The 14,739-nt window shown below is 50.7% G+C and overlaps 3 protein-coding genes across 3 annotated transcripts; all 3 read right to left on the bottom strand.

The window, feature by feature from the left end:
- Positions 1 to 649: 649 nt before the first annotated feature.
- Positions 650 to 1,803, bottom strand: ETH_00007915 (AN1-like Zinc finger domain-containing protein, putative; the record flags this gene model as incomplete). The annotated part of the gene is made up of 3 exons (XM_013374066.1): positions 650 to 847; positions 982 to 1,548; positions 1,771 to 1,803. 3 exons carry the CDS (start codon positions 1,801 to 1,803, stop codon positions 650 to 652), a joined length of 798 nt encoding a protein of 265 aa, XP_013229520.1.
- A 5,936-nt stretch (positions 1,804 to 7,739) lies between these two features.
- On the bottom strand, positions 7,740 to 8,908 carry ETH_00007910 (uncharacterized protein; the record flags this gene model as incomplete). Its single annotated transcript, XM_013374065.1, has 2 exons — positions 7,740 to 8,253; positions 8,478 to 8,908. The coding sequence occupies 2 exons, from the start codon at positions 8,906 to 8,908 to the stop codon at positions 7,740 to 7,742; spliced, it is 945 nt and encodes a 314-aa protein (XP_013229519.1).
- A 3,904-nt stretch (positions 8,909 to 12,812) lies between these two features.
- Positions 12,813 to 14,659, bottom strand: ETH_00007905 (uncharacterized protein; the record flags this gene model as incomplete). The annotated part of the gene is made up of 3 exons (XM_013374064.1): positions 12,813 to 12,952; positions 13,168 to 13,281; positions 13,651 to 14,659. The coding sequence occupies 3 exons, from the start codon at positions 14,657 to 14,659 to the stop codon at positions 12,813 to 12,815; spliced, it is 1,263 nt and encodes a 420-aa protein (XP_013229518.1).
- Positions 14,660 to 14,739: the final 80 nt, after the last annotated feature.

Genomic DNA, 14,739 nt, shown 5'->3' with positions numbered 1-14,739 from the left:
GCCAATGAGAGAAAGCCCAGAATGCCAGCATATAGGAGTTGCAGTACATACATTTTATATACATGTACATAAACAAACATACTATTCGATGTGACCACACCCACAATGTACATGCACCCGAACCACTTGTGTATGTACGTGCAATGTGTGTCCGTGCATGAAAGGATACGCACATGTGAATATACATATGTATAAAAGACAAACAGCCGATTGGGTGCTCTGCCTCTGCGTTTTCTGCACCCGTTTGCTTCGGGAAGCGGCAACACCAACCATCCCAAATACTAGTGTATGTATATATACCATGTGCAAGCAACAGGATGATGTGTATACAGTATCAGACGTAACATATACACTCCAGGAGCCGGCAAACTGATGCGCCGTCAGATACTTCAACATGGCAGCCAACTGGCTCGACCTCCAGGAAGGAGCCACCGCCTCAGCTCCCCAGCTGCTGCAGCAGCACACGTGGGCGCAGCAACAGAACAACAGTTACAACAACAGACGGTATGAACAAAACTCAGCTACTCGCCGTTGTACTTTCTGTGCCGATGCACACTGCACAACGCAGAATTGCTAGTGCTGCTGCTGCTGCCGCATGCCACGGCGTACCCTTGCGACGCGACCGGCCAACGAGCGCTGTCATCCGCGCTCAAAGCTTCTGGAGTTTGTCTGCAACGACTTTATTGTTTTGCTTCCTCAGCTGCTCGCGCTCGAACGCCTTGTAGTCAAACACGCACCCATGCGCATCGGCGTAGCGGTGCTCCCCACAAAAGGCGAAACCGCAGCGGCATACAAAGCCCAACAGCCCGACCTTCTTGTTGCACTTGTGGCAACGCGATGTTTTCCCCTGCAGTAACCGCAGCATCTGCAAACTACACCAAGAGGCGTACCAAGCGGAACTCTCTCAAGGAGCTCTTTATGGGCAACAAAAAAACGAATACTCACAACTCATGAACACACAGCACATGACGCTCTACATACCCTGCCTTGACTTGAAGAGGCTGGTGCAGAGGAAGGGGAGGGCGGTGCTGCAGTGTCTGTGCTTTCGACAGGGGAGGAGCTTGTCATGCTAGTTGCGGCTGCTGCTGCTGCTGTCGCTTCTGGCGTTGCTGCTACGCCAGGTTGGGGATCTGATGCCGTTGAAGGCACTGCGGCCGGGGCTAGTCCAACTGCAGCAGCATCATCAGCAGGTTCTTGCGTAGGTGCAGTCGCCTCTTCGCCACAGCTTTCCGCCGCCACAGTAGCCGCAGCAGCTGTTGCTTCTGTCGCTGCAACGGCAGCAGGCCCTATGGCATCTGACGGCTCCGTAACTGCCTTCAGCTGTGAACGTGCTGCGCTGGACTGCTCTGCGGGAACTGCTGACGACGTGTCTCCAGCAACAGCGTCGGAGTTTTGCTGCTGCTGCGGCAGTGCGCGTCTGCAAGCAGCAGCAGCTGTAGCAGCTGCACTTTCCGCCTTCAAGAATTCCCGGTAACATTTTGAACAGAGGTTACGGTTAGCTGGGCTGCCGTAGAAGCCGCAGTTCTTCGCACACAAGGGCGGAGCAGACTGCAACACACGAGATAGATGCAGCAGCAACGGCAGACCTACAATGACCTACAATGCCGCCAACAGATATCGATCAAACACGATGGTATGTAGAGATGTGTCAGCCGGATTTAAGCATCGTAACAGCATCAGTCAACACGGACAAATCACTGCTACAGCAGCAACCCACCGCCACAATACCCCTGAGGTGCGTTTGCTCATACTGCTGCTGCTGCTGCTTACAGGCCTTTCGTTTTCGTGTTGCTCTGAGCTCATCTTGGCTGAAAAAGGGAGGAACTTTAGCCCTTCCGTCGTCGCCGTGCCGTCACGCCCGATACGTCCAAGGCTGCCACTTCAAACGAGGGAATTCCGCTTCACGCGAAACTATTTGCTCTTGCTACCACCCGTTCACGCGTTGTCGGCCACAGGGGGCGGCGAGAGCGCTCCAGTCAGCGGATTCTGCTGCTGACGCCACGGACAGTAGCAGCTGTGCGCTTTGATAACCTCCGTGAAGGCCGCTGCTGCTTAAGCAACAACGTAGTGAGAGAGAAGCCACTTCCCTTTTTCCTTCCCGCGACTTCCTCCGTCGCTGCCGCACCCTCCGCCGCAACTGCCACGGCGTCTCCAGCAAACCACCGACACAGCTGCCGCAGTATTCTAAGTTCTGTACTGCTTCCGCTGCACAAACACACCGACGAGGCAACGCAGCAGCCGAGATGCAGTAGCACTCTCCGCCAAACGGAACCAAGAAGACTCAGTTGCCTCCTTGTCCACTGAGCGGCTGCAGCACTGAGGTGGAGCAGAACGCGCCTAAAGTGAGCTCGAACTAGCAGTGAATAAGGAAAAAAAGAACAAGGCTCCCACATGCTACAACTGCCGCTGGATCGCAAAAGTAACAATAGAGGACTCTGGCCGATGCAACTAACCGCTCACCAATGCTGCCGGTACTTCTCTCGTTGCAGCCCAGAAGTTACTGCAGCAGCACGAACACGAGTGGATACACTGCAGATATCTCGACCCGTTCGCCGTTATGCGGCAACGGCAACAGCAGCCGGAGGAGAAGCGATTGTGCAGCACGAAGCAATGCCAACTGGTGGGGGGTAGCCGTAGCAGTGGCAACTGCAGCACTAAGAACGAAAGAATGCAGCAGTGCTGCACCCTAATGAGCAAGAACAGCAATACTTCCTCCAAACAATACGCAGGAATGTACTGCTGCTAATGCTGAGAAGCCCAAAAGTGCTGCTGCTGCTACCGTTGCTGCTGCTGCAGGTGCTGCTGCAGCAGAATATACAGGACCGGATTGAGACAGACAATAGAATGCGATTAGAGACAGAGAAATGCTACTCACGAAGCAGCAGGGAAGGGCAGGTTGCAGGCAGTGCTGAAGCTCATACAGGCCGGGAGTCTGCTGCTGCTGCAGCTGCTGCTACCTGCGCTGCTCCCGCTGCTGCTGCTCCTGCCACTGTATTCCCCAAAGCGATGCCTCTTCTCTAATCAAGTCGCTAATAAATTAATTTGTATTCAAACACCCTTCGTTTTTTGTGGCTGAGGCCGCAGTGTCATTTGCAGCAGCAGCAGCTCCAGCAGCAGCAGCTACTGGAGCTGTGGCAGCGTTCTGCGCACGCACCCTAAGAGCTGCTGCTGCTGCTTCTAACATTACCAAAGGCGCAATTTATGATTGTGTTTTTAGGATGGAATGGAGTGCGCTGCTATGCAACTAGTCCAGAATCACATAGGCGGGTGGCTTATCAAAACTGTGCCTGCGGCCTTCTTTGCTCTGGCTGCTCCAGCAGTGCCCGTTCAAATGTGACGAATATACAGATAGAATTGCTTCTCGCGTTGCTGTGGCGCTCTCTATTGGCCTTGAACAAACAAGCTACCCAGTGGGTTTTTGAGGGGAGTTCGGCATTTCCTCAACCGCCTGAGCGCGTGTTGGGGTGTGCCTCTTGTGTGACAACGGAGGGTGCTGTCTTTTCTGCATGCGCGTGCGGAGTCTAGCTCCCATGCATATGCTCATGAGACACTCAGAGGTGCAACAGGCTTGTCATGGCGTATTTTTATGACAGTCCGTCGCGGTGCTCTGGGCACCACATTGTGGAGGGATTAAAGAATAGCTTACAGGCAACGACGCAACATGATATGGCAGCAAATGTAGAGGCGGCATTTGTGTTGCTCCTTTTCAACTTCTAAAAGATTGAGGTCGGTTTTGGGGCGTGTAGGAGAAAGCGGCCTTAATGAATCGTACTACTATCACAGCGCCAGAAGCCTCCGGGGCCAGCGGGCTAGCACGCAGCTCTAGCCAATGAAAGTAGTGCACCATGGACTAAAAACACCTAGAGTAGAGTATAAAAGTTTAAAATGCTGAACGTGGTGTGCAGGAGTAGTGGGAAAGAGTTAGGACCTTCCTATTCTTGTGACAAATAGGTGTGATGGAAGAGCAGCATTGGTGGAAGTCAGCATTGGCACCGCGAAAAAGTGAGCATAGCGGGTGCAGATTGGGTCCTTTGTGGATTAATGCTGCCCAGACAGTGCATACCAGATCTCATAACGTAGGATATGCCGCGTGCAAGCGAAAATGCACGTGGTGAGGAAAGCTAGAGCCTCTCCGCAGGTGTGCAGGTGTGCAGGCAATGCCCCATGCACGCAAAAATACACCTGTTGGGGAAAACTCGAATTGTTCGCCATCCGGCGAGTATAGTAGCTGTGGTTGCAAGGCCTGCCTGCCGACCTGATTGAATGCTGTCCCGTTGCATGCAGAAACAGCCTTTACTGCTTTCAAGGGGATGGCCGGCGCAGGGTGGTCTTTGGTGACCTGCTTTGCCCCCAAGATTCTTCGTGGGACTGTATCTTTGGGTCGGCCACTGTACAATGCAGAGCTCAGCCTTGGTCCTACCCTTTTCCAACGTTTTTCTCAAGCTATTTTGCATTAGAAACACTTTTAATATCAGTTAAAAAAGCTGTAATGGATAACAACGAATACCATAAATTTTGTAAGCTGAGTGCTTCAATAGGAACTCAGAAACATTGCTGAACCTTGTTTTCAAGGCCTGCTTTGCTGCTTGCCGGAGTCTTCGCCCGTTGCAGTGTTGGTGTCAATCCCAACCTGGGACTTTGCAAGAGAACTCACAAGGCCTTTACATCCTCAGAGCTCTGTCTTTCACACATACTAAAACAATGGCATGCCTTGCACCTGTTTGGTTCGCTTTGTGCAAGACACCGGCAACGCTTTCATGCTCAGTTGTAGCGCATAACACCACAGCTTCCTTCCTCCTTAAAATTTTCCGTTGCTGCCTCTCGAGCAGCTGTTTGCTGCTTTTTTTGGCTCCGTAATCCATGAGCATTTTACTTTACAACTATTCTGCTATTTTATTTACTATGGGCGGGGTCGCCAATGCTGCTCGCTTGGTGCTCCGTCAGGCTGGTTATCGACAACCGGCAGTTTGCCCTTGTTTGTACAATTGAGGCTGCTACAGTTCCTGTCGCTTCATTTGCCATTGCTGTTCGCTTGGAGCTGTTTCTGCCTTCGCTCTTACGTTTGCAATCGTGTTGCGTGTTTCTGCTGCAGTTACCGCTGCAGCTGCTGTCACGGTTCTTGCTACTTCTTCTGTGACAAGTGGTGTAGCTTCGGCATTTGGTATTGGGATTACAGCTGCACTGGTTTTTGCGTGTGCAATTACTAGCGCCATCACAACTGCATCTGCTGCTTTTGTTAATGCACTGCGGCAGCTGCTTCCCGTTCTGCAATATCTGCTTTTGTTTTTCGGACAGCTTCTGCCCTTGCTGCTGGAGTTAGTCCTTTATGCCTATTAGTGAATATTGTTACTTTTGTTGTTGCTGCACCTTCCACTGCTATATCCGCTGCTGCGCCTGCTGATCTTGCCAATTCGTGCCACAGTTCCTACTGCGGGAAGTGAGCCACCTTCGTTCATGTATATATTTTTACATTCTCAACCTCCCTGTGCGAGCCCATTATCAGAGAATACTGTGGCTTAAGACGCTACTCAATGCCTGTATGTTCGCTTCAAAGGTGTTGTAGTTTATGCGTGCTTGCGCCACAGTTCAGCCTACGCTAATTGCTGCCCTATCTGATATACGTATATGAAGGTTTCTCTTATCTGCAGATTCGCCACTGTAGCTAATCTCCCTTTATTTTGTTTTTTCTACGTAGTTACGTTTTTCCTCCGTATTTGTCACGTATAGGCCATGTCTAATTTGTCTTGTTCTGTCTTTGCTTTTCCTCCTTTCAGCCACCTAATCACTAATCCTGTTGTTACCTTCACCATTCCGTCAAGTGTGCTGCTTTTGTATGCGCGTGTATTCTTTTTGCTTGCTGTAATGCTTCCACGTTCACGGCCCTGGTCTCTCCTTCCCTTCTTCCGGCTTGTGTCCAGCATGGCACCCAATCTCTTGTATGCAGAAGATGAAACAACAAGCCGGAGAAGGCTTTTCAATGTTTGTAAAGAAATTGGGATAGGAATACTACGGAAATTGTAGTGCGCAGGTACTACAATAGGGTTTGCTGGTGACCCTAAGAGGATAGCTAGCTGGTGACCTACAGGAGGTTAAGACTCTGAACGAGGGTGGGACCTTCTTACTAGTAACCAAATAAGGCAATTTTCCAGAAATTTTGCATGGGTAAACGAGACTTGCCTGTGAATACCCTAAGATTGGGGCAGGCGATAGCACCGGCACCGGTGTAGACCGCCCAACAAGGTCAAGAAAGCAGAGACCCTCAGTGCGGTGGACTTATACGAGAAATCGATTCCAGAACTTGAAGTATGACTGCTATTATTGATATTTTGGTATTTGTTTCATGAGAGATGCACCGAAGGTAGAAGGTTTTTCAAAGGGCGTCCTACTCGTGGGCAAGGTGCAGCAGAAGGCGCTGTGCACTACAGGAATCATGCAGGAAAGTAGTGAAGGTTGGTGTTAAAAAAAAGGAAAATAGGAAGACTTTCAGTAAAGTTGGAAGAGCAAGCGGTTTCGGATCGCAGGCGCCCTGCTGGTGTTTGCTTTGGGGCTCAGGCGTGCCTTTAGCATGGCATACGTTGTAACTCTAAGTCAGCCAGAATCTTTGGGTATAATAACTAATGTGTCTCTCACTATGTCCGGTAATGATCCCATTTTGGTTGGTTCAGCCCCTACCCTGGAGTATTGTAGAGTCAAAGGCATCACCAAAGCGGCCAATGGGATGGTTGTTCAGTGTTTGGAGGTCGTCTTCTGGCCGCGATAGCCAGCTGTCACACTTGAGTCAGAAGTAGAAAAAATTGTGGTGCACACAATACTTAGACGCCATAAACACAAATTTGCAGGGAAAGCAATCCCAAAGGGCAAGTAACACGGCAATTGCGGAACTGAACACCGGAGGTTTCACTCTGCCTTTTAGCTGCAGCGCTGTAAGGCTTGCGGAATATCTGGCACATTTCACAAGCAGAGACCCGTGCGTGTGGAGCGAAAACGGTTGCAATTTCTGAAGTAACTGTTGATGCGTGCTTTGCGAGATGTTGTAGGTGTTTTGCGCAGCGTGCCGTGCTACTTCTACGTTACTACCTGGCCCACGAATAGGGCGACATTCTGATTACTTCTCTATATTCAACACGTTTCTCTTAAATAATACTAAATTATAAATAAAAGCATTGATATCCCAAGTTCCCAATCCGATTTTCGTAGAAGTCGCGCCCTCATAGCTGCCGTCTTGGGCATGCTGGGGCGGTGACCCACACCGGTGTCAGGGTTGTCGCCAGCCCCAATCTTGGGGGATTCACAGACATTTCTAGTTTATACATGCTATTTTGCTGGCAAATTGTTTTACTTCATTACTAGTAATAAGTTTCTGTGCTCTTTCAGCGTCTTAACTTCTTATATGTTGCCTGCTAGCCCTCTTCAGGTCACCAGTAAGCCCTATTGTAGTACCTGCGCACTACAGCTTACCCCCTTGCCAGCCTGCCTAGAACACGTTATTTCTGCATCTTAAGTGTCTATTCTCTTCTAACGCTCATGCCATGAGCGCATGCGCTGCGCAGCGCTCCCTCCCCCCTCGTCATGGAAGGCTGCCAGCCCTGCGAGAGGCGGAAGCTGACGGGTCCAAACCGCTACGCCTCCAAAGGAGCAAGATGGTTTCGAGCCTGGAGACGTCTTCCATGGCGGCGGTGCCAAACACGAAGCAGAGCCTGGCATCCTGGTGGTGAGCGGGCTCCCATGCGGCTTGATCTTCAGGGATTCCGCGCCACTTGACGAGGTCCTGGGGCGTCGGCTCCTGGGCCGCGCTGGTCCACGATAAAATTTTCCTCATAATCCTTTGTTGGAATGCCTGCCGCATTGCGGATGGGGAGCCAGCCGGCGTCGGCTCCCTGGGAAACCAAGTCGGGGAGGTGGGGGCAATGGGGAACTAACTGCGAAACATGGGAAACGTTGTGGCATTCATAAGTGACGGGCAAGGCGAGACGGTAGGCGATGGTCTCTATACGTTCGATGACTCCACAGGGTCCTCGGCAACGGGGCTCCAACTTAGGGCAGCTCTTCAAAGCCGGTATATGCTTGCGACTAAGCAAGACCTTGTCGTTTAAACGTTCAGTCCTCTCAGTGCTGAGACGAGTGGGCTGTCTACTGCTTTTGCCCTCGGGCCCACTCCTGCCTCGGTCGTATGTAGGACAGTCCAGAGCATAGTGTCCCACACTGCCACACTTCTTACAGGTCTCCCCCGGACGCTTGGTACGTTCTCCCTTGCTGGGACAAGCGCGTGCTGGTTATCCTCGTCCCTGGCACTCATAGCAGTTCCCGCGCTTTCCCCTAGGCTGATTTTCGTTCTCCTTGTTCCTACGGGGTCCATTTGCCTGGGCAGCCGCTCTGATGGCTCGATTGATCCTCTCTCGTTGCTCTAGCACGGTCTGTCTAGGCTGATAGAGTCTCGCTGCGGCTGTCGCCGCTTGTTCCCAAGAGGTATACTTCACCTGCCCGTTATGAGAAGAAGTAGGTCCGTCGGTAGCCCGGTGCAGTAATAGTCAGCGAGTTCTTTGGGAGTGATCCCCACGTCACGCTCCGCTACAGCCGCAGACTGGTCCGTGTATTCCTTAGGGTTGCCATTCCACCGTACCTTGGCCAATTCCGTCAAAAATTGACTCTGCGACATTGTTTTGTCGAACCGTTCCAAAAGCCGGCGCTTGACCGTCGCCCAGTCACTTAGGTCGCTAGTTCTCCGGAGATACATCCAATAACGCGGAGCCGGGTCCACAAGGTGGTCAATAAGCGCGTTTCCCCTGTCGCAGGGCTCCAAGCCCATCTGGGTGTACCGTCGTTCGATGCGCAGCAAAAAGGTTTGCATGGTGCTGCCGTCTTCAGGAAGCATGGGAAACGTTGCGCCCGATTCGCAGGGCCCGCCCATAACATTCCTTATCACAGCGGTCGCGGAATGGAGTTTTCCCCTGGCGGGCTGGCAACATTGGTTATAGGTGTGACCTGTGGGTCCACCTCCTTATGCCCATGCGGCTGCTCTGCCACGGTGGATTCCGGAGTAGCATGACGATGGTGGGCTGGTGTCCAGCTGGGCATTTTGCTCACGGACATTGTAGACGTCTCCTGTTGAGTGGTGCCGATACCGCGCCCGTTCCATACGTGCATCCCATGCCGAGCTAAGCTGTCTAAGTGTGTACTATTAGGGCAAAGTTTTTATACCGTTAGATCCGGGAAAAAAAATCTGCACCCCGGAACAGCCCCCAAATATAGTGCGCAGCGTTCTAGTGCGTTCCTGGCCCACGAATAGGGCGCCCTTTCGACCAATTCTCTACAATCAACACATTTCTCATAAACAATACCAAATTATTGATAAAATGCAGTCATAGTTCACCCTCTCAATCAGATTTTCCTAAATGTCACATCCTCATAGTTCTTGCTCTCCTCGCCCGGTTGGGGCGCGCGCCAGAGCCGGCATTATCGCCAGCCCCAATCTTCGGGTATTCAGAGACACTTCTAGTTTACTCATGCTCGTGAATTGCTTTAATTTGTTACTAGTAAGAAGATTCTGCTCCCGTTCAGCGTCTTAACCTCTTACTATGTGTCTCCAGCCAGCCACTCTCTTAAGGTCACCAGCAATCCCTATGTAGTGCCTGCACACTACAGTTACCCTGCGCTTCTACTGCAGCACGCATTGATCAGACCGACTGTCACCAAGTCTGGTGTCAGTCCTCGTCGTCTTCTGTTGAATTCGTAACTGTGGGTCCCCCATTCTGGGCTTTTGTATGGCTGTCCTGTTGTGTACTATGAGCCGTGATAGCTCTCCTCTCTGCTGCTCCTCACAAAATGAAATGTTGCCTCGAACGTTCACTGCACTCACTGGCGCCTAATGTCCTCTTCACCAGCAGTGCCTAGGCTTATTCACTTATAGGCTCTGTAATACCTTGTCGGCGAGCAGTCTGTCTGGCTTTTTAGATTCCAGTTACCTCTTTTTTAAAGTCTGCGTATGTCAGTCCCATGCAGAGTTCACAGTTCCAACACAACTCTTGCGCGCTCCCACTATCTTGTTTCTTCCTTTCCCTGCTGAGGTACTCTTGTGATTGAGCTCTTCACCCGTGGCATTCACAATCCGCGTGTTCTCTCTCGAAAATACGCTTTCGTTTCATCTGACGCATTTCTTCGCTCTTTAGTCGCTGCCGCCTCTCACTCTCTTGAATTTCGCGTAGGTCCTTGTCCCATGTTTTGTGCTTGAAAGTTATTGCCTAGCTGTAATGGCCGACTTTGGCGAACGGATGAGATCAAGAGCTTTTGCAGCCTCCCGCCACGAGGAGTGTTGGAGTATTCGGGCTTTCACGCTTTATAAACCTAAATCACTGGGGACTTTTGCATCTTAGGGACTAAGCATGTGATTCTCTCCATTAAGACCTCACTGTACGTGAGCTGAGGATTGTACTTTATGCTTTTCTTGAACTCCCTTTTATTCGATTCAAGCCAGGTCGTCTAGAAATGCAATTCGTGAAAGCTTGCAAGATCAACCATGGAACCCCTGTATCTCCACTGAGTGCTCATGTCGATGATTTCCTTACGACACTACTGCTGTGTTAGAACAGGATTCCAAGAGCCCAGCTCCAGCCAGCAGCAGCTTCAGGCATGTTTTCCCTCATGACAGCGAACAATGCCTTCACAGGGCCCTCAAAGGTCACCATGGCACTCTCAGCCTCGCGCTTTAGAGATAGCTGACAAGCAGAACGTTGGAGAGGAACCTCATGGAGGTGACAATTTCCAGTAGGTGCTCCACCTGGGCGCTAAGTTGTTGAATGACACGTAGTTGGTTTACAGCTCTGCCACCGCCCCTGGGATTAGGGGGCAAAAGCTTATGTACCCGTTCCTTATGTAATCTAAACGATCTAAACGATTAAGTAGCTTCGCGTTCTGGTTTCTTTACTTTGGGGTTTTCCCCAGGATGACCTTTGCATGGAGATCTCTCATAGGTGCTCTTTTGGTGCTCCTACTTGCCGTCCGGTATGATTGCGCATATCCGAATGTGAAGGCACAGCTTCTGTTTTCTTGAGGTCTGCATAGTGCGTCCTGGAAAAGCAGTCAGGTAGGAAAGGTACAGCTTTCACAAACACTGGAACATTCTTCAAGTTTAAAGCGCGAACACTGGTCTAGCCCCAAAATATCTTGTTATCGGCAACTATCTTACTTTTCTGCATCGCATGCAAAGGGGACGAAGGCTGGGCAGAGGTAAAACCTTACTGTACGACAACTGACAACTGTCTGTTTTAAAGGACAGCAGGAATGAACTGGGCTCTGGTCGCATAATCCTAATCCCACGTCGTGCACAGACTCCCCGCTAGCTACAGGGTCGCTGCCCCCAAACGCTGCGCCTGGCTAGAGGCATCGTTGGTGCTAGCGATCCTCAGAGCTTTTGGCTACATAGCAGCCATTTACCTACACTATCGTTAAATCGGATCTAGAGCGTGGCTTTTGATTCCTATGACCTTTCAAAGCCATTTTCTTGGTGCAAAACACTATATTTACTGCCTGTTCAAAGTGTGCCGAGCGTGTGACTCTAGCTACTTGAGTAGCACGCCGGTCCACGACTGCAATGCGATACGAGATGAAAGCAACTTGAGTATACTGTAGTAGCTAAAGAATGCTAGGTGTGGAGCCTATAACAGAGAAGATTTGGTGCCCTCAAATTCCTTTGCGAAGCATACATGGTTGGGACTGGGGAGCTTGCACCATGCAGGTCTGCTTAGAATTGCAAGCTAGGTCCGTTTCGAGGGTGACAGCTGGCTGCGAGGTGCACATGAAAACCAAATACACAAGCAATGCCTCCTGCAAGTAAAATCGCACCAAGCCTGAAGGCTGGAGGGTGCTTCGTCGTTAATTGCTACTAAGTGGCGTCACATCTGCAAGTCACTTCCGTATTGTCTCTTAATTGAGCACCTGCATTTCATAATTTTTTCCAAACATTTTCGATTAGATTAGTTGAAAACTGGAGTATTAGCATAACGACACCCCCTAAAGTATAGTGCTCTTTCGAAATTTTAGTCGGATTGTTTTTCATGTTAAATCCCGCTTGTTTTGCATGTAGTGCGACCCAGAGCACCACAGAGCTTTCGTCTAGAGCCTGGCAGCCCAACAGCAGCCTTCACTAGGAAGAGCCTCGCATGCATGCTGTTCTCACTGTGGTGAGCGCAAACAGTTGGGTGCAAGAGTGTCTGCATCCCCGATTTCTTTCCAAGCCTCGCAGCATATGCTCGGATGGCGGCCATAAGTAGAGCAAGATACAGAACGGGTACTGGATGTGACACCTGCACCAGGCTGGCCCACCTCAGCAGCGTCGTCAGAATGCTCCTGACTACGTTGCTGAGGTGGATATCACGAAAGCAAGGCGCAGCCACGTCAAAGGTGGCGCTACCACAGCTTTAATGCTACAGGGCCCTCCAGCCGGTCTGTTCTATGGCCAGAAACAAAAAAAATTTTCCTGCAGCTTGCAGGTGCTGCAGGTGCAGCAGATGCATTGCCGGCGTCGCCATTCTACCTGTTCTACAACTTTTACTATGCACGAGTTTGTTCTGGGGCTGCAACAGAGCTATGAGCGACTAACCACCTCCTTAAACAGCTCTATTGCTGTTTTAGTGGGGAACATGGGCATTGGCGCCTTCAATTCGTCCTTCTCCCCAGGCACCTGCAGCGAGAAAAGCATAAGATATGAGGAGCACACGCTGAAACTTAAAGCATAGTCATTGCAGTGCCAGCGGAAAACCCTACGACATATTGCATTGCCATGAAGATTCTTTCCATATTCCATCATCGAAAGAATATCAGACGCAGCAACAAGGGTAAGCAACTGGCTTGGCAGCAGCTGCCGCTGTACCAGCAGCAGGGAAGGAGCTCCTGGTGTTCTGTCTCTTGGCTTCACAAGAGCCAGATTCTTTACACGCAGTCGTGAGGGTGTTGTGCGCTGCGTTCATAGCGGCACACCAGCAATCATGGCAGTTGCAGCAACATTACACACAAAGAACACATAATTAACACACCCACCGAATACGAACCACAAATGAATGACGAAAAAACGAAGTTACTGTAACACCAAACAGCGGCCTTGGGGTTGGTATGGCCAGTAACTTCATCAACAGCTATAGCAGTTATGCTGCTGCATCAGGAAGGGAAACGGACCTTGCGCTCTGTTGCGGGCGGCAGTGGGAGTCTCCTCCGGTCGTGCTCTTCCAACCGTGCAAGTATAGCTGCTTGCGTCCTTGCCGACAGCCGCGTCCAGACACCAAGGAAATGCTGCAAGAGCAACAACAGCATGAACAAGAATGGATGCGGTTATATCATGGCTACAGGCGGTCAGGATCAAAGCAGATACATAGAAGGGAATATGGTTGCCTGCAGGGCGTACAAGGGCTAATGCATTCGCAGACAAAGTATGCATGCATATTTTATAGTTATTTATATCCCTTTTCAAGAGACTGCCCAGCTTCCAACAAAACCGGAGCGGCAGATAGCCTTTTGAGGCCAGCTCCTCTCTGCGCAGTCCTGAACAGCAGCATCAGCAGCAACAACAGACATAACGAGTCACAGAGAAAGCGATTATAGCAAGTGCAACAGCAGCAACAGCTGCAAAACAAGGTTCAGCCGTGCCCCTTGCAGCTTTACCTTCTCGAGGAGGCAACCCCGTCGCATGCAATGCAGCCAAAAGAGACAGCAGATCTTCGGCTGTGGAAAGCACGGAGAAACGACAAGAAAAGAGGCAAGACTCGCAGTTTAGTACCTTGAAGCAATGAATGCAGAGAACAACGTGAACACGTGGCATCCATAAGCGAATACACCCAGTTATAAGGACAGAAGGCAACTGAGAAACAACAAAAGACAGAAGAAACACCGAGGAGCCAAAAGGCACAGCAAGCAAGCAGACATAAGTAAAGCGGTTCAGCAACACAATATATGCACTCAGCGCACTGCTAAGCTCCTGTAGATGTCTTCTCAGCGCCCCACAGAGAGTTCCACCGAAGACAAAATCTCGGGCTTTCTCGTGCTGCTGCAGCTGCCATTGATGCAACTCGACTAGCAGCAATTGCAGGAGCAGCCTTGGCTTCAACATCCACAATAAGCGTGCAGTTGGTCGACGAGGCTGCGATTTTGTCTGCGACTTTGTTGTCTTTGCAGGCATCATCTGTTGCTTAATATGGAGCTGCCCTGGTGGCGGCTGCATCAGAACGTTCTTCAGTATCTTCTGATGTTCTTCTGTTACTGGAAGTGCGGCGCAACAGCACAGAAGGCGTGCAGTAGCAGCTGCCGCTGCTGCTGCTGCTGCAGTGCCATAGTGCCACGTCGAACCAGAAAGAATGCCAACAGAACGGTTGAAAATAGCCTGTACTAGGTCTTTCGCCCACTCCTGCTGCAGGGAGGCCTCGTGGCTGTTTCCTGCGTCTTCAGTAGTCTGTGCCGTGCTCTTCTCTCTTCTTGGTTTTGATTCTTCTCCCTGTTCCATGTCCAACTTCCAGGTCACGTATGTTGGTGGTAGCTGGCGCGGCATACTACCGAACAAATCTGTGCCTGCGAGGGCCTCTGCCACTCCGCACAGCGACTGTGTACAGAGGCACACGGAGCCATAAGGCTGAGAATGTCTTCTGCATGCTCCAAACACTTGGCGAAAAATATCCATTTGAATCAACTTCAAAGCAGCAGCTTCACAAACACAGAGGTGAAAGGAGAATTTGTCACTTCATGAGATTAACAAATATA

This window comes from Eimeria tenella, genomic scaffold (assembly GCF_000499545.2).
Source record: "Eimeria tenella Houghton genomic scaffold, Eth_scaff19, whole genome shotgun sequence".
In the NCBI taxonomy this organism is placed as follows: domain Eukaryota; phylum Apicomplexa; class Conoidasida; order Eucoccidiorida; family Eimeriidae; genus Eimeria; species Eimeria tenella.
Note: the sequence above shows the minus strand (reverse complement) of the source record. Positions and strands in the feature narration are given on the sequence as shown.